The 23,243-nt window shown below is 38.9% G+C and overlaps 1 protein-coding gene across 3 annotated transcripts; it reads left to right on the top strand.

Moving 5' to 3' along the window:
* The first annotated feature begins 1,194 nt into the window (after nucleotides 1-1,194).
* Nucleotides 1,195-23,243, top strand: LOC109479254 (MAPK/MAK/MRK overlapping kinase-like). 3 transcript variants are annotated; one of them, XM_019781196.1, is made up of 12 exons: nucleotides 1,195-1,394; nucleotides 1,596-1,666; nucleotides 10,453-10,531; nucleotides 10,677-10,725; nucleotides 11,513-11,542; nucleotides 13,025-13,110; nucleotides 14,619-14,711; nucleotides 15,029-15,130; nucleotides 15,303-15,479; nucleotides 19,692-19,881; nucleotides 20,403-20,639; nucleotides 21,141-23,125. In XM_019781196.1, exons 1-12 carry the CDS (start codon nucleotides 1,258-1,260, stop codon nucleotides 21,216-21,218), a joined length of 1,329 nt encoding a protein of 442 aa, XP_019636755.1. In that variant the 5' UTR covers nucleotides 1,195-1,257; the 3' UTR covers nucleotides 21,219-23,125. The 3 variants fall into 3 exon arrangements, with proteins under 3 accessions (XP_019636755.1, XP_019636757.1, XP_019636756.1); XM_019781197.1 differs by having other exon boundaries at nucleotides 1,215-1,394; nucleotides 19,692-19,851; nucleotides 21,141-23,243; XM_019781198.1 differs by lacking the exon at nucleotides 11,513-11,542 and having other exon boundaries at nucleotides 1,199-1,394.

Genomic DNA, 23,243 nt, shown 5'->3' on the forward strand with positions numbered 1-23,243 from the left:
ATGTATCAATGACATTGTCTGCACAAGTTATCAACAAGGAGATTTAAATATGAAACTTTTCACATCAAACGTTATATTGTCAACATTACTTGTACTGATGATTCATTACATTATATTTACAGCACATAAACAATGTTGCCTAATACTGTAGATTGCACAATGATCAGTACAATTTTTGACCACACTGCTTGGTGATGCATGGTGATACGTTACATTGTCAATGCATCTCATTGCAATACTCACCATGACGAGGCAACAGCAGGCATGACGATAAGTCTAGAAAACATTGCTCCTACAGTTTGGAATAAAGAACATGAACGAACCAATTTCCTTCTCCATAGCAACGCTGGCTTGAAGGAGAAAAATAGCCTCCGGTGTACAGTAAAGCTATTATGCACTGGTATAACCATAATGTATTAAATACAATGTATCCACCAAACCACCCCTGTAAATTCTGCATCCATAGCTCTCAAGATATCACTGATTCACCTTCATTAATACACTTCAATTATTAGGATGGGTACATAGCTTTTAAATTACAACCATAAAATACAGACTTTACAATTTCAATGCTCTAAAGTACATGGTCCTAAATAAATGGATATTTAGGAAGAGGGAACAATTTGAAGGCAGCAATAAGGGCGTGCATATTGTATGATCAAAAAACCTAAGGCCTAATTGTGCTTAAGGAAAGCCAAATTGGTAGGTGATTTACAGGCTAAATGAAATTTGTTGTGCTTGCCGCAAAGGTGGGTGAAATCATCTATTGTGAGATACTGTTTTGCTTTCATGCAAATGAGCAAAAGAGCACCTTCAAAACATCAATTGGATAGAAGAGTAATTTTCTCTCAGACTTGTTTACTGCTTATTCTTAATTGAACTCAAGAAGTGTGAAACCATCCCTTGAGATTTAATTAATTACATTGTTCGTATGGTTTTGCTCCAACCACCTGCCAGTATTAGAGGGGCTGAGAAATCACAGAAGCAGCCAGATGTAATCAGTGGCTTTGCGTGACTGTATCATTATCTTACAGTCTTGAGGGACAAGGAGTGGCAGATCTTTATCGAATTTGGTGTTTCAAAAGGGGGGAAATAGAGCCCTGACCTCAATAACAAATGCTGCATAACAATTTAAGTTTTTGCATTCATGCTTTGTTCATTTATTGTTCATGGTGTTTTGTTGTTACATAGGTCAGAAATAAGCCATTCTTTGTAGAGTTGAAAATACAGTTCTAAAGATAAGACCCCAGTAGGAAAATGAGCCTAGGATGCACAAACTTGACCAATCACTTCCTGTTTTACAGTGTGGAACAGATCAACAACCTGAGAGAGATTCAAGCCATGCGGAGGCTTCATCCTCATGCAAATGTCATAGAGTTGATAGAAGTCATATTGTAAGTATAGAGAAACCTGTAATATCTATCATAGACAGATAGAATCATTCAAACATTCTGTAGTATGTTGTGATGTTATCTGTAATTTCAATTCCTTACATTTTAGTTAAAGCTTACATGTTATTTTGTAGACTACAGTACAGCAGTAATTATTACTAATTAAATAAATGATCTGAACAGACTTTTCTTCTGTTGTTACAGTGACAAGAAAACAGGGACATTAGCTTTGGTATGCGAGCTCATGGACATGAACATCTATGAACTCATCAGAGGTGGGTCTCCCTCATCTTTCTTCCTATGACACAATATCCACTATATCATATATCACAGTAAAAGGATTGACCTTTAAAACAACTGGCTTTGGATGTCTGATCTTTGGTGATATTTATGTTGAACATATGATAGATTGTGTTTTCTAAACACAGCCATGGGTTTCTTTGTAACGTGTGACTGTCTCCTAGAGAATAGCATGGGTTGTGACTTTTAAGGCTAGTTCATTCATTCTAAAGGAGGTAAACTGATATCATCCAAATGTTATCTGATAAATGACTCTATTTGTGAATTCAATACATCTGACTGAAGAAGGATCATGCTTGCAATTACCCCACCTGTACATGTAGCTGTACTTGTATCTTACAATTACCCCATATTGATGGCTACCATCAGCAAATGCTCATGAATCAATATCTCCATTGCACAAATGGTATTGAAGTATGATGGTGCCTGACCTTTACAGGTACAGTGTACGTTCCATTATTTTCATCTGAGTTTGATGTACAAGGATCCATTCCATTTTTTAGATGGAGAGTCCAGGTTATAACTGTCTGTCCCAGTAACATTGTCCATTGGATTTCCTGCAGATGTAAGGCAGTTAGAATAGGTTGCTAGGGGACTGTGGAGTGGGAATTTATGCCCAGAAGCACTCTATGCTATAGATGGTAATCTGTTATTGTCAAATGTCAGTGGAAATGAGGTGTGTATGGCATGTATTATTACTGCCAGCTCCTGCCTGTTCATGGAACATATCTTTTTCCTATACCTGGACTCCAAGGCCTGTTAATCTGGGTTTGGTCTCTCAAGTTGATTGTCAGTGATTCAACACTGTTAGTTGCGCTTATTGTTCTTTTCATTTCTACAGTTATTAATATGCCTGAAATGCAATAGAGCTAAGTGCTTGTAAAAAATAACATTTACAATTGTTAGTGCAGCCATGCGTGATAGAAGGGAAAGACAAGATGACTAGTGAATTCAGTCGGTCAGATTTTCATTGTTGTTGCTCATGTGTCAAAATAAAGCTTCTCCCCAGGATGTGGTCCCTCCTGACAGGTGTATTGGAAAAGTGCCAAAGCTTGAGTAGCCTAGCTTTGGCTGTCAGGACGTTCACCTTTGACATGTCAGGGTCCATTTCATCTGCCAAAAGGTCCCTGTTGTTTCTTGTCCCTTTCACAGTGTAGCTATGGGAATGTTAGCTTCGCCTGACAGTTATCACTTTACCTTGTGGCACGGTTGCCTGTATGGTGTGACGAATTGTTACACAACCTAGGTGTTAAAAGGGTTCACAGTTCTGAAGGCAACATGGAATGCCTCAGATCATGTGAGCAAATTGATTATTCTACTTCCCCACATCAACACCACTAGGGAACAGGGAGCTGGTGATGTATTATCCCCATTACAAAGTACACAGTAGCAGACTGGGTACCCCTAGAGGCCTGGGCTGGGGTATTGGATCAAAGATTAACTCTTGACCCTCTGCTAAGTCAGTAATAGTAGTTTAATGGTGGACCAAAGCCATGTTTGGACATCAACACTACTAGTACTGTCATATTCTTTTACTCCATTCTGGAAGCCTTTGAGCAACAATTATAAAAAGATCATTGGAGTAACAATAAAAGATCATTAAAATTCGTATGCATAAGTGCCATGCAGAATTTTCTTTTGTCTGTTTTTCAATTCATTCAGTTACTGATAGGTAAAATATATGGATGTCTGGAATGAATTTTTGGCTTTTCCAGGTCTTAATATAAATGTCAAGATGGTTATATTATATTTATAGAACCATTTTTTACTTAGTCTGAAAGTCTGAGAGGAGCCACATGTATAGTGACCAAAATCTAGAGATGGAAGATTGTTGTTATTAAACAATTTGTTGCGAGGCTATGTGTAAACAAACAAGACAATGATCCATTTAATACATGTCCAACCTTGTACAAATGCTACTGGTACATGTATCATTGATACAGCCAAGCAGATTTATCTTTTGTTTATGCTTCAAGTTCATGATATGCCATACAGTTGTCTAGTAACACTGGATGTGTTGTGGATACAGTACATTTTTGACATGAACTTCCACAATAAGGTACTAGTACCCAAGAGAATGTGTCCTTTTTGTATGTCAGGGCCATTGTTGCTCCACAATGAGATCAAAGTTAAGGTTTTACTCCTACATACTTATCAAGCTGGCTGTCGCCTCTGTCAGGCAGTAATACCTCTAAGATTTTAACCACTCCAGAGGTGCATGCTTGAGAGGCCAGGCTGCTCTGGTGATATTTCCACTGCCCCTGGCAACATTTGTATGCCATCTCTGCAAGGGTCTGACCAAAGTTTGATTGGGGTTTACCGTCATGTATTAGCATGGAAAACACCATGTTTGAACAAGCCCTAACGTTATAATTATATATTTTGTTTGATTGATTGAAACTCAATATCAATATATACAATCTGTGGTGTTCATAGTCAACAAAATTTCTAAAATTAGCTACCGTTAATGATGATATTGACAAAATCTCACATTTTCAGCTATTAAATAAACAGTGCCCAAGTGTTGTGTATTTATACTTTGTGTTTATGTAGTGGTATATGTCAGTGTTTTGGCAATGCTACAGTAATGATTACTTTACCTACATAGCACACAAATCAACTTGTTTTTAGTTTTAGTTGGCAAAATTATGTCTTATTTTTAAAACATGTTGACTATTTCAGATGATGTAATTAATATTCTTCAGAGAATACCCACCGACAGTATACACACATTTATTTACAAGCAGATTCAATATTTGTTCTAATCAAACAACACCTTTGATAGCAGTTCAGAGGAACAGAGGAATGTGTGATAAAGCTACTGTTTTGATAAGTGTTCATGCTGAGGATCAAAGTGTCAAAAGGCATTGCCATGCAGATACAGGTATGCATTATTTGCCCGGCCAGGTAGTCCCATGGATAGCCATGTTTTTGTTGGCACTTCTATAATATGTAACCACCTGGATATGTGGTATTACGGAGCTGAATGATGGCAGCACTGAACATGTCCTAAGAATACAAATACAAAGGTTGCCTTCCATTTCCATGGATGCATCTGGGATTTCTAGTTTTGTGCAGTGTCAAAAATGTTCCTTTGCTTGGGTTGAGATCAACCCTCCAAGAATTGATCTTTCTGGGATGTGTCCTGGTTCTCATTGTTTTATTCTACTGCACCATTTTGTTTAACAATCAACAACCACGAGGAAGTCTTGACCTAAAGGTCTTGGTGTAAAAATAATTCAGTGCAGCCAAGGTTAACTAGTTTTCTTTGCATCCTTACAGAATGACTTCGGTGCCATATGCACAACAAGCATTAGGAAATCCCATCATGGTTTTCAAAATTGAATGTTCAGAATTAGAAATCCTATTACTGGTACAGTGCTCACCAACTATTTGCATCACTGACATTGGCATAAACCTGGGATCTGCATAAAATTCTGAAAACCCAAACCATTTCCCATTCACTACATTATAAATTGCATGGCATAATTGCATGAGCTGTTATGACTTTAACCTGATATTGGACTAAAATATTTCCAGGTCAATGGCACACTGACCCAGAAGTACGTGAAAGAAATACATGTAATTTGTTGCGCATCAGCAAATCTGCATGAAGTCCATTGTTATTCATTCATTATCACCCCTGCACCCTCCATTCTCTCCATTGTCATACACTTTCTCTGTTGTCACTTCCTTCTGGACAGGTGAGAACCCCCAATCACTGATTGTGTGAAAAGAAGTCCTTTGTTCCTTTTTGGTGTCCTTGATTGGACTGTTGTTTTAGGTTTGGTAAGCTTTTGCCCAACACTATGAAGGTGGAATGTGTCTGATCTTCTATCTCCATGTTAGCCCTGTTCATTATGAGTTTCTGAATGCGACTTGAAGATTAGAATATGGTACATGTATGTAGTTGTGGGTGAAAGTGAGTATATAAATACCAATAACATCATGTTTGTGGTTGTTTCAATTGGCCCCAGCCCAGTATCATCCATAACCAACTGATGACCTCCCCTCCCTGTCGGTCGTGTGGACTCTCCTAAGGTTATTGGACTAAACCTGTTATAGGAATAAAATTCCCTGACAAATCGTTCATGCAAATAACAGGAGAGCACTGTAGTACCAATTGTACACTTTTCCCTTCATGTTAGGACATTGAAACTACCCTTTCTTGTCACCCACAGAGAGGTAGATCTAATATTACACTATAGCCTAATGTTATTGTCACCTAACACTTGCACTTTATTTTGCTTCCTGATTTCTGTTTTTAGTATAAACCTTGTGAGACAAAGTCAGGTGGGAGATTAGGGTCATGGAAACAATATCGGCTTCCGTGATTGGTTACAGTCTGCCCTTTAAGGACCTCAGGGTGTCGTTGCAGAATGGCGTCTTCATCGCTATGGTGTTACAGCTAGGTGGGGTGGTGGCTTTTGTCCTCCTGTAGAAGTTTATTTGCCAACTTGCCTCAAGCGTGCACAGATTCACTGTTGAGCCTTGTGTTTTGGAAATCTTGGCGGCTGTTGCTGTTGTACTCAGAGGGTTTCTCCTGAGTAAAAAGTCGCCCTCTTCAAGTTTCTCTGGCAAACAAGGCAAACTGCTTGGGTGCTACAGTGGCCATGACAGAAGTAGAATGCCAGGGCCGTTTTTGTGGCCTCAGCTTTGTTCCCATAGTAACGGTAGTGAGGGCATTAGTATACAGTGATCCATCACAGGCTTACTAACAGCAGCGCAGTGCCTATCTGCTTCAAACACCTTATACGGGTTCTTTAGGGTTTCACTCAATTGTTTTATTCTTGGGTATTGTTTATTTTGATTCATGTTTTTATAAAAATAGATGCTGATTTTCATTTGCTGTTTATCATCTTTACGGGAAATCACTTTCTCATACCTAAGAACCAAAAGTACCAGGTGTACTACTTAGAGAACACTTTTGTTTGGACAGACAGCTGTGCAAATGGAACTTCTGTTCCAGTAGCTGAAGCACTTTGGTACATATCATTATTGAAACACTTCACTTCACAACACTTCAAATGTAGGGTTACCAGCTGGTACTAGCTTGTGACTTATTCTTAGGCCCGATTTAGACTAGAAACGCTTAAGGGGTTTTGGCCAGGGAAACGTTTCGGAACGGTTAACCGTTCCCGGTCTAAAGAGGAAAAAACGGTTTGTTATGGGTTTTCGCGGACCGTTTCCGAAAACCACCTCCATCGTGGTTTTCGACCGTTTCAGAACCCTTCAGCGGGGGGCCCGAAACGCTTTTTGCTAGGTCTAAAGACAAAGGGTTTCTTGAAACGGTAAACCAGGTCACATGTCATATGCTAATCACATGCTAATAAGCCCGCGCACGTCCATTATCTGGTAGATTCGCGCCATATTTGATTGTGTCCATTTTCGCCATTTTATAATGTATTTCTCGAATTTTCGTCATCCTTTACATCTGGAGGGATGGCAGAAGGCCAGGGGAGGGTCTGGACCCAAGATGAGACCCGCTGCTTGATCATCTTGTGGGCCGATCAAACTATACAATCCCGCTTGGAGACCTCGCGTAATAGGGAGGGCATACAGATGCTTGTGGACGGGCTGGCGGCTGAGGGGTATTTACGCACCACAAAGCAGGTTCAGGCGAAGTTCAAGGCCCTGAAACACAAGTATCGTAAGGCCAATGAGGCAAACCGTAGAAGTGGCTCGGGGAGGTTATCATAGGTCACTGTGGGTCAGAAACATCCTGCGCCACGGGCGGCCCGAAACACTTCCGCCTCTGTGTCTAAAGACGAACCGTTTTCTGTGGCGAAACGTTTCGTACCGTTTCGAAACGGTATACCGTTTCTAGTCTAAATCGGGCCTAAGTGAGAAATGGACCAGGTTTGGTCATGGAGTGTTAGACATGTACAAAAACATTGTAGATGTAGGATAGCAAAGGGATGATAGAAGAAAAGAAAACTGAAAGAAGAAAAGAAAAGATGATGAAATATGTCGACATGAAAAAAAAAGAATTGTACCCCATCATTTATGGAATCAAAACCTGTTATTCCATGTAGTGGTAAGGAAGAACTATTTTCCAGCTGATTACATTGACATCATTATTTTAGAGCTCCACATCCTGCCCCTGCCATTCAAGTAAAATTCATGTTGACCCATCCGTAGCCTAATGGTGTTACATATTCCGTACTGATGAGGTACTAATGGTAGGTTGAATGCTGTAATGGGTAATCCTTTACATTGTGTTTATGATGGGGTATATTCAGAACATTTCATTTTGCTCCACAATTTGACAGAACATCATCAATTTTCTACTGTTATGAGGTAGTGAGATGACATATCTGATGACAACCCAGGTGTCATGTGAAAGTTAGGATCTTGTTTAACCATTAGCATTTATGCTGTATCTATATATAACCTTGCTATTCAATTTCTTCTTTCCCCAGGCCACCTTCATTTGTATTCAAGTTACCCTTTTCTTCTTATTTCTTGCACAATAACTGGCTTCTTTTCACCACTTATATATGCTACTTATTTTATCCCTTAGATCATTAAAATCACATCCCTGTGCTAACTAGTATAGTTGACAAAATCCATATTTATCAGTCACGCCAGATTGACCATGAATAGCACTGGTAATTTCTAACCCCATGTTGCTAATTGCCTGCATCCTGCTCTTCAAAACAATCTCTTGTGGCTACCAAGTAGCTCCTCCTCCCTAATTTACCCCTGGTCTGTTCTATTATTATATTCAGAGGGGAATAAGTAGGCAGTTTTCTCATCTCAACCATTGAATTCTCTAGCCTCCTGTGCAGGCCCCGCGGCGGTGGAGAAGATTTTTTAACGCGTTGTTTTAATATAGCCGGCCATCCTACATAGCCGACGAGAGAAGGTTGCTTTCCGCCCACGGGGCCTGCTCCCATTCGGCAAGAAAAAAGGGAAATTAAAAATCACTTTAGACAAATTGTTATGGACTTGCGAAGTTTCCGCACCCCGGAGCGCCCTCCGCCAGCCGACAATGGCCGAGGCGCGGCGTTGTCACGCCCCCGTGGGCATGGCTGGACAACTTTCTAACGGTCAACGGGTTCACTGTGTGTTTCAAAAAAAAAAAAAATCTTACCGTGTTGCCTGGCTTGTCGATCGCCATGAACGCGAGGGAAAGAGGCGAGCTGGCGGCCAGACATCCGGGGATCTTCCCAATTGAGAAAGGGTCACATTTGCGATACTACCGGTATCAATTTTTGCGATCTCATATGCCCCCCTCCCCCTCTTACGATCCACTTTCGTGGGCTGAAGATCCGAAGTGTACTACTCGATAATATCGCTGATGAATTTCAACAAGTCGAATACTAGTAAATAAACACCTATATACATGTAACACGTTACAAGTTTTGGATTTTTTTGTTGTTGTTTCATTGGCCTGCCTTACGCGCTCTCGCTGCCGCAGATAATTTGCGGACGGGTGTGAATTACTCGTCGCGGGCATGTGAATTGCTCGTCGCGGGCATGTTAATGAGCCCTTTGAAAGGCTTTTCTAATCCCGATTTCCTTTTTTCTTGCCGAATGGGAGCAGGCCCCGTGGGCGGAAAGCAACCTTCTATCGGCGGCTATGTAGGATGGCCGGCTATATTAAAATAACGCGTTAAAAACTCTTCCCCACCGCCGCGGGGCCTGCACAGGAGGCTATGAATTCTCTATGTACCAAACAAAAAAACATTTTGTAAAACACGTGGAAAATTCAATGTCGCTCGCCTGTTCAAAACTGCTGTACAATATAATGTTAAACAGGGACTTTTAATAACAACACTGTTAACGGTAAATAGCTCGTAGTGTGTGCATATTCTGTTAGTGCTATATGCATCTTCTTTATACTACTATCAGTTTGAAAAAAAATATTACTTAATATATCAGTCCATAGTGGGAAAGGTCTTTTTTTTGATGCCCGGGAATATCCAACTGTTTGTTGAGCTACATCTTGTGTCATGGATATATGCTAAGCCAAGAACCAGTCTTATTACATATCGACACTGAACTCCATCACAATTCCATACAAAAAGATTTAGATGTTCACTGCCATATTGTTACATGCATCTTATGAATATTTTATATCTCATAGCAACACAGTATGGTATACTGACTTGAACGCTCCTTGTGCACAATCAAGGCATCATATGTATTGTGGTAATATGTTTGTTATGGGCCACACCTTTAGACCTTAAACCTTTAAAGAGTCATCTGTGATTTGTCTACTGTCAAAGAACCTGACAATGACTGATTCTGTAGGATATGAAATGTGGCATCTGTAGTTTTATGAGTCAATGTATACCCAGAGGGTCATTTCTTCTATTGTTTTATGTATTGTTTCAACTTCAGAGCTTTGACTGCAATACAATAACACCAGATGCACTTTAGATATTAACAGCAGCAAGGTATTGTACCAAGAACATATGTGATGCGAGTAGCCATCACTAGTTTTGACATGCTTTATCATATCTATCAATATGCATACTTCTAGTGCTTAGAAATGTTGATAACACCATAATGAAAGATCGTATACTACTAATTTGAGTTGTTAGCATTGAAACATACCCCATCAAGGGTACCTTGTAATTACAGTGTACATGATTAACATTCTCATGGTGTAGCCATGTATCCTAAATGTGCTTTCTGGTAGTAGCTTTTGAAGTCCCTACCATGCAGGAGTTTTAATGAGGTGAAGATCCCAGCCATTTTTCTGTTTGATCAATCAATTTTTTAATAGCTGTATGCATTTCTTTGACTACAGGTAGAAGACATTACCTTCCTGAGCTGAAAGTCAAGAACTACATGTACCAATTGTGCAAATCCTTAGACCATATGCATAGGTAAGTGTATGTATTACTGGTAGTCCTGTTTATCATTTGAAAGATTATGCCATCGACACCAACCATGCAAATTACAAAGTTTGCATTTTGATATATTGGGTGATTGCTTATTTCATACTAATTCAATTTCTTATTTCTGTTTCAGAAATGGCATTTTTCATAGAGATGTGAAGCCAGAAAATATTCTAGTTAGGGTAAGTATTATAGTTTGTAATATGTAGGGAGCACTTTCAGTAGCAACATTTTCCAGTGTCATATGAATCTGGAAGAGGGAATGAACCCTTAACTTAACGTTGAATGCAGCCTTCATATTTATTATATGTGAATTATGCTAGAAAGTGAAACATCAGTATATTGTAGCTGTCAGGTACAGCAAATATTCCTCAAACATAGATTCAAAATTGTATTTGCAATATCTGAAATATCCTTTACAATGTGTATAGATGGCAATGACCAACTGATGAGGTGTTACAACAATGTATGTACATTGTGTGTAATATACTGCTCATACAATTTCCTATATACACATGGTAAGGAGCTCAAGAATCTTCACATATGTTTGGTGTAGTCCAGGAAAATTAGTCAGGAAAGGCTGCAATTAAGACTGCCAGCTATCTTCTCCTGACAAACATATTCCTTAAGAACCTTAAAGCTAAATGCACCTACGGTACTTGTGTTTCTTTTTTCACAGATAGTAACAATCAGACAAGCCAGCTAACATGTGATCATAGAAGTTTTCACCACCAGAAGCAACATAATTGTCTCCAAGATATATAGAAGATAATCTGACATTTGATTACTGCCAGTACTGGTCTATACTGCACTCCACTCCCATATGCATGACTAACAAAGTGCCATAATGCATGCTTGCAGTACTTTCTGTTGTGCTTGTGTCGAAGCCTATATTGTCAACTCATTCTCAGGCTTTCAGAAAGCTTGTAGATGTTGACTTTTGTCTTAACCTTGTCTTTCATGTGACAGCTGAGTCGCAGAAGGGATGGGGTTCCTCAGGTATATACTCAACTCTCAGTTCCCTCTGCCTAACTCTACAAGTCATGGTGAAGCCATGTAGGCATCTAGTTAGGGAAGACTTGAACAGTAGACTAGTCAAATATACAGTAGATTGGATTACTGGACTATTGAACCGGGTAGACTGCTTCTAACCGCATTAGGTAGCGTTATGTGCAGCAAAAGTAGGGCCACACCAATTTAGTAATAGTCTCATTTCTCCGATTTTTTTTTCTAAAAATGCTGGAGTATTAAATGGCAAAGGAACAAGAAAGTTTATTATGGGATATAAAATGAGAGGATTTTTAAAACAGTATTCATAGTTATGTATGTGCAAAATAGTAAAAATTGTATTCCATTTTTCTAATAACTTGGAGAGTAAACGACTCAAAAGGATTTTACAGAGACTGATGTGTCAAGAAACTGATAAGTATTTAACCTTTGACAAACCCTCAACTGCCCTGGTCCTGGATTAGCAATTTAATTTTACTTTTGAGCAGAAGCGTTTCAAAGACTGGTCAGAGAAATAACAATTTTGAAACTAAATTTGTGTGGTCATCTAGAACAAAATATTAACTCTGTTAGAATGTAGTATGCAGAAATAGTGACTAAAAGTAGAATTAGGAAATGGTAAGTTGAGTGTTGCATTTCACCTGTAATCTACTAGGAGGCATTGTTGTAATGCATGACAAATAATTTCAATGATGCATCTGACAAATCATACATTTATGGATTGTGCAAGTTTTCAATGGCTGTCATCATCTTCTTTTTTCAAACATAACTTTCACATGTAGTACTACTTGGAAACATTAACAATCTGGAGTAATGATTGTCCCTGTTGACCAACTAACAAATTCAGTAAGGAAAATGAAAAGGTCAAAATGTCTTAAAGGTTGAGAAACTCAAAATAATCACTTCAAGAAAAATATGATTCTTAAGGTTTGCAGATTTGCTGGTAACATGCAAGCTGTGTGGATTATACAACATCCTAAAAAATGAATTTCATCATTGTTGGTGTGTGAAATTTCCTATCCTATGACATACCAACCTGAGGGGATCATTCTTGAATTGTAATGGTTGGATTCAATCATAGATTTTTCCATCAAAGATTATTTTCTGCTTGCTTGTGGTCAGGAAAGAGAAATGTTGATTGAGCTGAAATTCAATTGTCAAAGATTTTACTGCCCCCCGCCTGATATGTGACAGAACTGTGTTAACTATGTTAACTATATGAGGACAGAATATAGCACGATGTTCCTGTACACCTTCCCCTGAGGGATTACCTTGATAGCTTCACCAGATGACTTATGGTGCACTGTTAATCTCCACAAAGCACATTTCTGTGACTTTACCCAATTCATTCTCTCTCCTCCCATCCCGTGTTTGTACCATCTTTCTTTATCTCCTCTATATTCCTGCACTCTTCTCCATCCCCATATGTTGGATAAAACATTTAATACTTGGTTGTTCCTTCCTCTCCTTCAGGATGACCTATTAAAATTAGCCGATTTTGGATCCTGTAGAAGTGTCTACTCCAAACAGCCATACACAGAATACATCTCAACGAGATGGTGAGTAAACAGGCAGCCTTCTTTCCATGACAAAAAGAGCACTAAACAAAACAACAAACTCAGTGGGCCAGAGAGAGGCAGGTCATTAGCAAGCTTCTTTGGTGGCAGTAACAGGAGAAGTCTCCAAAGAAACCATTAAGCTGGTGTGTTACGCAGAAAGGCAGTTATACCGGCTATCATATACAGGTACAATGTACCAACATCAAGTCAAGATGAAGAAATATCTCAAACATTCACTTCATGTCTGGCCTACGTGACAACCACAGCTCTGAACGAGTTTATTGAACTGCTGAACATTCCTTGTTTCATTGTAATATATACTTATTACTGGTATACAGACAATTGTGGCTAATTGACAGCACTGAGACATGCAAGTGGTTTAATTGATATGGATCTGTTTTTGTGGCCCTTTCAACATATTTTGTCTAGGATTAGGGGCTTTTTTACATGTAAGCCAGACAGGTTGCTACCTCATTAACCTTCGCTTGTTTGGCTATCAAGTGAATAATATTGGTTGGATGATTGACAGATTGTGAAGATGTGAGAAATTTGAATCTAACATTTTATCAGTCTGTGGCATTAATCAGCAGAGCACTAAATTTATTAACAATAATCATGAATTTCAGCGATTTTTGTATATGTATCTTAACGATGACGAAAAAAAATCATGATTCTCATACTACAAAAGTATGTAAGAAAAGGCTGCATAGTATATACCTTCCACATTTCAGCACTGATGTGACATAAGTTGTCAATTCTGATGAAAAAACATTCAGGAGAGATGTATAGATGTACTTGGAGGTAAAAGATGAAGGAAAGTTGCAACATTAAAACCTTGTGTACATGGTGCTGAACTGCCATCCGTTGATACATGTAGCTTGTTTAGAAATGAAAAAAGATGCAAATACTGAAAATCATGGATTTTTTTTCATTTTAGTAGATATAAAGAAAATTTCTATAAACATATCCTATTTGATACAAATTTATAACCACAGGACAAATAGTGAACCCAGCACAGAAAACGTTAATGAAATATGAATTCGTATCTGATATACATTGCAAAATTTTGCACCATATTGAAAAGGTTGGAAACATACAGCAATCAATCAATTAATCCAGGATTCTAGATATCTGATCTGTAGAGGAGTAATAGATTGTGTTATGATAATATCTCAAACTGTGTATAATATCTCACTCATATTAAAATGAGTGCTAAGTGATGGGACTGAATGGTGATGTGCTGGTGTGACGGCCGTTCAGTGCCGACCCAGCGACCTCACCATGCAGTAACTGCTGGAGGTGTAGTCAAAGAGATATAGTGAGACACTTGCAGTCTGCGCTATTCCAGCTAAAAGCACATAGCAAAATCCTTTGAGTGCCTAGTTTCACATGTACAATGCTTTAGAAATTTGATATATGTTGGGCAATGGTAGTTGTGGGACTTCAGGGACCTCTTAATACATGATCAGCAAGTAGGAAGAAGTAAAGGGAGTGACTATCTTTTGCAGGTACCGAGCTCCTGAATGCCTGTTGACAGATGGGTACTACAGCTATAAGATGGACCTCTGGAGCGCAGGCTGTGTCTTCTTTGAGATTATGAGGTACATATTCTTGAAATGGTCCAGGCAGCACTAAAAGAAACAACAGGAAATCTCTCTTGAAATATGCTCTGCTCTTCAATAAAAATCAAATGCCACTTTCTGTATTATATGTACATTGTATATCAAGTGCTTGTGTCCTCTGCGAAGTTTTAATCAGAACCCACAGTCAAAAAGCTTTGTGCTTTAAGGGGGCTACCGTATCTTGAATATCAAAGTTCAAGTCATCTACCAGTCGTTAGGAACAGCAAACAAGAATCCTACACAAATGGTGTTTTGTCCCTTCACATTTGTGCTAAAAGATACCTGTTGTGTTGCAGCTTGCACCCCCTGTTCCCAGGCTCCAATGAGGTGGACCAGATAGCAAAAATCCATGATATCATGGGAACACCTGATCAGTCTGTGCTCAACAAGCTTAGGAAGTAAGTATGCTGTAGAAACACTTTCATTTCAGATTTTTTGTCTTTTAATACCAGTGTTATTTTGTTTCACTTTTCTTTGATAAAGGTATAGCAGTTTTCAGGTTCTTGTTATTGTGAATGGTAGAATATGTGTATTTTGCAAATGCAAAGTTTCAACGTTCTTTTGATGTAGCAAAACAAGAGGGATGAACTTCAATTTCCCCCCGAAGAAAGGCTCAGGGATAAACAAGCTGCTTCCGCATGCCTCGCCCGAGTCCATAGACTTGATATACCAGATGTGCACATACGACCCTGACGAGAGAATAACAGCCAAGCAGGCACTCAGGCATCCATATTTCAAGGATATGAGGTACGCATCTTCTGAGAGGCTTTTTGATACCTGCTACAGTAATACCCAGTATTTGGCTTTAAATAATTATGGTATTTTAACAGCTTAAGCTTGGAACCAATTTAGATAGATATGTGTGTGCATCAAGTCAGTCCCTAAAATTCATCACTATTCTCCAAAACACAAGTCATGATATCCAATTTGTTCATCAATCACACAGTACCATAATAGGATAGTTACACTGCTGCAGGGTGAAAACTCCTGCTAAAGTCACAGGAGGATATCGGACGCTAGTGACACATTAACACGAGGATGCGTTCTGAAGAGAACCTTGATCATAGCAATTTATCCCAGATGCAAGAACAGCTTAACAGATAAAGCAGTGTCAGCTTGGGATTCATTGCTTCAGTTGTCTGTCAGACATGTTCCTTTTAACAAGAACAGAATATATCCACCCACATTACACAGTGTGCTGAGTCAATTATTAACAGCATGGTGCATTAGTGCTCCTGAGAAATGTCCCCTCGTGAGTGAGAATGGTACACCTGGCTGATATTGTTTTATAAGCTGGGGCTTTCCTAATGCTTTTGTGGAAAGGAAAGATATTTCAGAATCTGTAAATGTCTCAAATGTGTAAATGTCCAGTTTAGATTTCCACGTTCAACATTAGGTACATGTAGGACTTAAGTTATCTTTCATCTTCCTGACTGCCAAATTCATTGAAAGTCATATCTAATGAAAGTGGTTGATATTTGTGATGAGGTACTAATGTAATATTCTGCCACTGTAAAAGATTATTACTTGGTCTTATAATTGACAAAAACACTTCTTATTTATCCCCTTCCTTCATCTTCATGATCTGCCATTGGCACACTAGAGAAAGAAGAACAGCCATTGTCTTATAACAAAAAGACAACGAGACAGTTGGAGTCCATTTTTCTTAGTAAGGAAATAGCCATTTGCAGGGGGCAGTATATTGTATCTATGTGGAAGAAGTAGAAATTGTACTTGAGATTCACTGCAAAAGTGGTTCACTATCTTAAATTGTATGAGTAATACAATGTAGGTCATACATTTCCAAAGACAGCTTGTGGTGCATAAAACATGTAAGGTAGACATAAAATAAGCTGATCATTCATTAGAAGATCAGTCAGTGAAGGGAAAATGAATAAGGCAGATAAACAAAACCTGTATAGGGATGTCCTATCTAGTAACTCATCCATCATGATAACCCAGGCCATTTGTCTACCCAGCATTTCAACATTACATAGACCATTTCCCTGCATATATCAAATGGTTCTTCACTGCCCTTTTCTGAGACCCTAGCTTTTTCATTCCTAATTAATGTTCAAAGTATAACTATGGCCCTTGGTATTCACTGTCCCATTCATCTCAGACTAACAGCATATTTGTGGAAAAATCTAGATATAATTTTCCAAATCAATTTAAAAAAGATGTGGAGATAAACAGGTGCACATTTTGTATACACTGTATTTGGCAGGGGTCATAAAAATGACTGCCTGGTATATGTATCTACAAAACTTTCAAGAGACAGATAAAAGGTTCCAGCTCCTTTTGTTATAAGAATCTAGTGTCTTAGGTAATGCCATTTGAAAGAGTTGACTATTGAGTTAGTACCTTGATGATACCATTGACCTGAAGGGATATATGCTGTCTTAGTGGCTTTTTGATCTTATAATTAGATGTATATGCCAAGATGACAAGTACACACACAGACATACACAGACACATGCATGGAAAAGAAGCTGGCAGGATCATCCTGTGTTAACAAGTCTCCCAGCCTGGGGCAAATGCATATTAATGAGATAAAAGGAAGAGTCATGCGCCACATCTAGGGACTGAGAGGCATTTCAAACAAGTCAGCCGTAATGCTGCGGAGACTCCCTCGCTACCAATCAGAGGCATGAATAGGCTGACAGGAAGTAATAAACGCTGAGGCAGATGTGAGGGCAGATGTTACAGTCTGTTGGCTGGCTGGTGGGGACTTGTTCGGAGGAACATTCCGGAGTGCATAAGAGCTAGACACTGACGTAGATTTGCATACGGGCAAAGACATTTAGCATTTCAGCTCTTGTCACAAACAACGCGATGGCCAAACCGATTAACCTGGTCTTCTGTGTAAGCAGACAAGAAATGTAAGTGGAAAGACATTTAAGATATATTTTCATTGTATTACCGTTAAGCTATGTTCACTGATGTTTGGGAGGTTTTTGTTGTTCATCCAGTAAATTTCTAACTTAGGCAAATCTGATGTTTTGTGTGGCTTTTAGCATAAAAGATGTTTCAAATAGTGGTATTAGCAATATTTTAGTGTTTCCACCTGTCGCATGATTGACAGTAAGGATACACACATCAGTTTCATTGGTGTATCAACGGCACATTCAAAGGAGAACATTCAGAGATCTCCAGGACTCATTGATAGACAAATTACTAAAATCATGTCTTTCCACACAGTTCTTTTCAACTTATCAGCTGGCTAAATCCTGCTTGCTGCCATTTTGTCAGAAATTTCATGTCAATGCATAGTCAGCTCACAGCAGAATTTCCCTGTTTTCATCATTTTTATAAAGCTATGGTGACAGAGTGTAGTAGAGTATCACTTGTGCTCAGGAAGAAATGACAAGTTTGGGCCCTCTAGCAGCTTACTTTGAAACTGCAGGGACATTTCAGTTGCAGATTTTGAAACAGGATAAGTCAAGAAGGGATTAATGAATGTTCATTTTCAACATGAAGGTAACTTTGGTGATTGAAGGCCAACATGATTGGTTAGCATATGCAACTTAGGATTTCATTTGCGTACTTATTGTGGAAATGTATAATTCAATAGGTTAAATGACAGGAACTTCAAAGGTGTCATGCTTTGCTTCAGTATGAGATCGAGTATTTACATGTAGTCATTTGTAGAACAGTAGTCCAGAACAAAATCTTGGCTTTGAAGAGTATTCAATTATTTTTGGTGAGGTTCATGCATCAGGTGTCATTATAAACACACTCTGAGGCACTATGACGTACGAAGTCTGCATCTGTAATTATATTCCCCAGTGGGCCAATTATCCTTCTACTTACAGTGTGTTCACCATGATTTCTTGTGATCTATTGGGCATGGACTTTCTGAAATCCACTAAGAGATATAATTGTACAAATTACCATGATGTCAAATGAAATCCTGATATTTCTCTATTGGCATAGATTACACACAAAACGCATTTGGGGATGGATTAGTAGTACGATAACAGTAGGATAGATTTTAATATCATGTGTTTTCAAACTTGGACCAAGTTATAATTTCATCAGTTGGTACAGCTATATGATGTACATTTAGGTCTGACTCTAAGTGAACCTATTTTCAGTACTGTAGGTGCATTTGATTTGGATATTTAACACTGATCATGATGACAAAAGGTGGCATATGTATGAACACATTCAGAACACATCTAGTGCATGTAGTACCTACGTAATGCTGCTTTCAAGCAGAGAAGACAGAAATCCTCTGGGATCTCCTGAGCTGCAGTCAGATTATGTCCTACCAAATTATTGGGTTTTGCCCTTCTAACCCTACAGTAACTTTTCCTTTAGAGGTGTCCCAACTAGAGGATGTGATGACTAGATTATCGGCCGTGGAACAGCACTGATCTCAACAAGCCCGGTATTCAGGCCACATCAGGATTTAAAGACCTAGTTTAAGCCCTAGGAGACTAACATCTTCAGAAGAAATGAAATGGGGATCAGCTGTGGAAGGAGAAAAGGTCATGATGATTAGTATGGAAATGTGGGAATTAGACATAAAACCCAAGGTTTCCTACTCAAGTCTTGGTACCAATTATGCATCCCTGTTTCTGCATGCCTAACCCTACATTTACTGCCAAAGGTTGGACACTTGAGGAAGGTGAAGGAAGCACAGGGAGTAGAGAGATGTAGAGAGATTGTCAGACATAAAGGCTCCATCCCAGTTACTCACAATTCCTGCCATTCTGGAAACTCAAACCTCAAGGCCTCAGGCAGAAATATTATCAAAAGAAGCTACTCATTGTGCATATGTCAAATGTAAAAAAAAAAGTAAAGATCATCGAGGGGATGTTTCATGTTAGTATTCCTAGCTGTTCATCTGCACTCAATGTAGGTTTCCCTATAACTTAGAGCATGCACTCCGCTGCTTGCATGAATAATGCTGTGAAGTTTAATGCATAATAATTGTCATTTCTGGCCCTGTAGGGAAGCTGAGAAGAGACAAGCAGCCCTGCAGAAGGTGGAAAACCGTGCCAAGAACGCGGACAAGGCAGGCGGCGACAGACCGGGGTCTGGTAGAACAGAAATCTCTAGAATTTCAGACACGACAACCAGAACGGAACAGCTCGCTCAGCAGCGAAGACGGGTCAGTTACCGCCATCTTCCAAACCTTATGGCAAGTTATATAAACCCCACCGCAGGGCCTCATCAGTATTCACCACTAACATGTATTTGCATGCTCTCTAACGGCCTGGATGGACTGTGAAGTATGCGACATTGTTTTGCTGACCTAGGAGTTGGTTCACTGGATATTGGAACATTTGATGTTTTAAAAATTCCAGCCATTGCAACCATTAACTGATCATACTAAGGATATATTACTTTATATTATCAATCTTATTTCATATACATATAATTGATGTTAATTTTTGAAGGGAACAACTTGATATTGCCACTCTGATCTTGGTTGAAAACAACATAACTGACGTTACATTAATCCTCTTAATGCTTTTTCTTCCATATTGAGAAGGCAACTTTTGCACTTAACCAGTATCTCTTCCATGTGTTTTTAAACAACACTAAGATGAATTGGTCTCTAATTGACCCCTAACCAGATTGTAATGTGGTTGAAGCCTATTTTCAGAAAAGCCAACACTTTTTTCTGCTTTACTGATTCACCACCCCATTTCCTTACAGAGGAGAAACAGAAGACTAGAAGCCCAGCAGGCTAACCACCAGACAGGCTTCATGTTACCAAAAGTCCCCCAGAGTAACGCCCTGTCCATCCATAGTACAACCTTCCCAAACAGTTCCTTCCCCACCCACTCCATCGTTCCCAAACTGCCAGTCCCTGGTGCCACCTCTACATCCACCTCCACCATGCTCCCTGCCATCATGAGCTCCCATCCCCAGCAGAAGGCCAGGAAACCCAAGGTGAGCTCTCAGCATGCCAACTAGCTTTACCTTTCCTGTTTCTCCATTCCTGACCAAATGTGGTTATGTTCTGTCTTTCCATCTATTGGGGGGCCAACTATGAATCAGAGAATGTCATATCTTATACTTATACAGCATGTAACAGTAATTGCCTGCATGAATGCTCCAGGTGACATGTCATGTTGCATCAGTTGTTGGCCTGAGCCCAATGAAAGAGCATCAAAAGATCTGAGCTGAAAAGGAAATGACATCAAAGATCACCAGCTTAATAAGCTATTTTGTATTAGGAGACATTCAGCTAAAACATAGTCACGTCACTCACGCACATGTATATGGTAAGAGGACATCATTCCATTTTCAGGAGCACAAGCAATTAAGGATAAATGTGTGAATATAAGTCTGAATGTGGGACTTACCTAAAACTGCTATGTTGATCCACTATTTTGTTTGGTTCTCTGCACAACCACCAGTTTTGCTGGACCCTTCTTTGTGCCTTTGCAGAATCACCAGCTGCCTACCAAGAATGTGTTTGGTCACTATCAGCTGCCCTCTATTGACCGGCGGGGAGCAGGCTTCTGATCAGGACATCATTACTAGCAGGGTGGGAGGATCAGTCTTACAGGCATGGTACCAAGACCATGACTGGACCGCCAGGAACTTTCCTTTTACCATTCCTGATGTTAATGATACCATAGAATGTCCAAGGATGCTCTTGTTCTTAGTGACATAGACTAAATCCGGGAGGACATTGTCACTGTTTTATCAGTTGTTGTGTTCTACAACTGAAATATTTTAGATGGATTTCATTTTATATCTTTTAATCAAGTCTTATATGGAGGGTCACATTGTTTTTTGCCTCTGATCATGTAAAGAGGATACAAGAAACTTTTACCCTGTTGTCATTGTTCTGCTCAGATTGTCTCAATGTCTAATTTTGAACTGGAATTTTTTAAAAATCTGTTTGCTTCCGTCCTTTTACTTTGAATATTTGGGGAGGTGGATTTCTCTGTAGTTTGGATTGTTTTTGGTCCAAAATATCATTTCTTGGTACGGAACCTGATTTGGGCAACCAAGTGTGACGAGGGTCAGGAATTTTATTTGAATGAGTTTAAAAAGTAACATATCAAATAGCAGTTCATGTTATGCTGCTTGATGTTGGTCAGGTCAATTGTATCAATTGTACAGGTTTTTGAAGAAGAAGAAATTTTGACTGCTGCATTTTTTAATGTACAGAGATTGGAACAATTGAAGTCAGTATATACTCTGCAGGGCTGACCATAGTGAATGGAAGGACATATTGTACATATAGATAGAGCCTGTAAAATGTTGCGGGCAATGTACATGTATCTACTATATTTTAGATATAAAGTATTGTCTTTAAAGAAAGTGCCATTGTGAGGAATTTGCTGTGAGGTATTTTGAATTTTGTACATGGGTTGATCAATGATAAATACTCAAGAGCAGAAAACGTAAATGTAAATATGCTGTGTTTTTTGGAGATGTATATTTTGGCATGTATTTTTATGGCTAGGGGATACTCACATTTATAGCCATCATAGTCAAGTCAGAGTAAGCTGAATCTTGATGCATGTGAAATGGTTTATGAATGTATGTTATGAACCATAATTGCCAGTGTGCAAACATTATTACTGCGGAGGTGCCTGCCCACAGCTTGTATGCAGAGTCATGAAAAATCCTAATGTGTGCACAGTGCCACCTAGCATATCTCAATATCAGCACAGGTACTTTTAGCATTTAAGTTTTCAATTCTGGTTGCCAGGCACACAATACAATACACTTTCTTCCAAAATCAAACACTTTCACAACAAGTATACATTGATCTCTCTGCTGTCACATTTATATGATGTAATGATGGCTGTCACGTATGCCAAAAAGGCTTCCCAACCAAGCAAGGTAGCCTGGAAAGTAGTGTGATATGTCAGATTCCATACTTCAAAAATATCTGAAATACATATATCTTTTAATTCTTTTTTTTTTCTCCACTAGTTATGTCAATTTGGCGAGAAATGCTTAATTGATGTATACAGAGCACATATGTAAGTTAATGGTAATAATACTTTTCTGTGACAAATATCTGCCGTTCTGACAGCATTCACAAGGTGGCCTCCATAAAGTTACAACCTGTCTTCTATCATTTCTTTCACTGGTGCCTGATGTTCAAAGGGTGCTAGCTGCCAATTTTCCTGTGTTCAACTGTCAAGTACTGCTAGTTTTTGTAGGATTCTGTAAATGATGCTGGATACAATCAATGAAATAGCTTTGTAATTTGTGATAATGTTTATAATTGTGTGACGATTCTTTTGGGACAAATGGACAGGAAGTAAATGTTGTTGACATTGTATGTCAACCTAACAGTGTGAAATGTGGCTCCTGTTTTATTATTGAATTTCCTGTGTCTTTCTTTCTTAAAGTTTCCACAGCACACAACAGTACAATACAATAAACACTCTAGGGCATGTCTGAATGCACCAAATGAACCAGAACTTTTCTAGGATTTGGCCTATATTGGTATGCTCAATCTGAATCTTCTAGAAGTGTAGTTTATTCACTTACTCCATTCAAACTATACACCTGTTTGGAAAA

This window comes from Branchiostoma belcheri, unplaced genomic scaffold, assembly GCF_001625305.1.
Source record: "Branchiostoma belcheri isolate BF01 breed outbred unplaced genomic scaffold, Haploidv18h27 scaffold47, whole genome shotgun sequence".
NCBI lineage: Eukaryota > Metazoa > Chordata > Leptocardii > Amphioxiformes > Branchiostomatidae > Branchiostoma > Branchiostoma belcheri.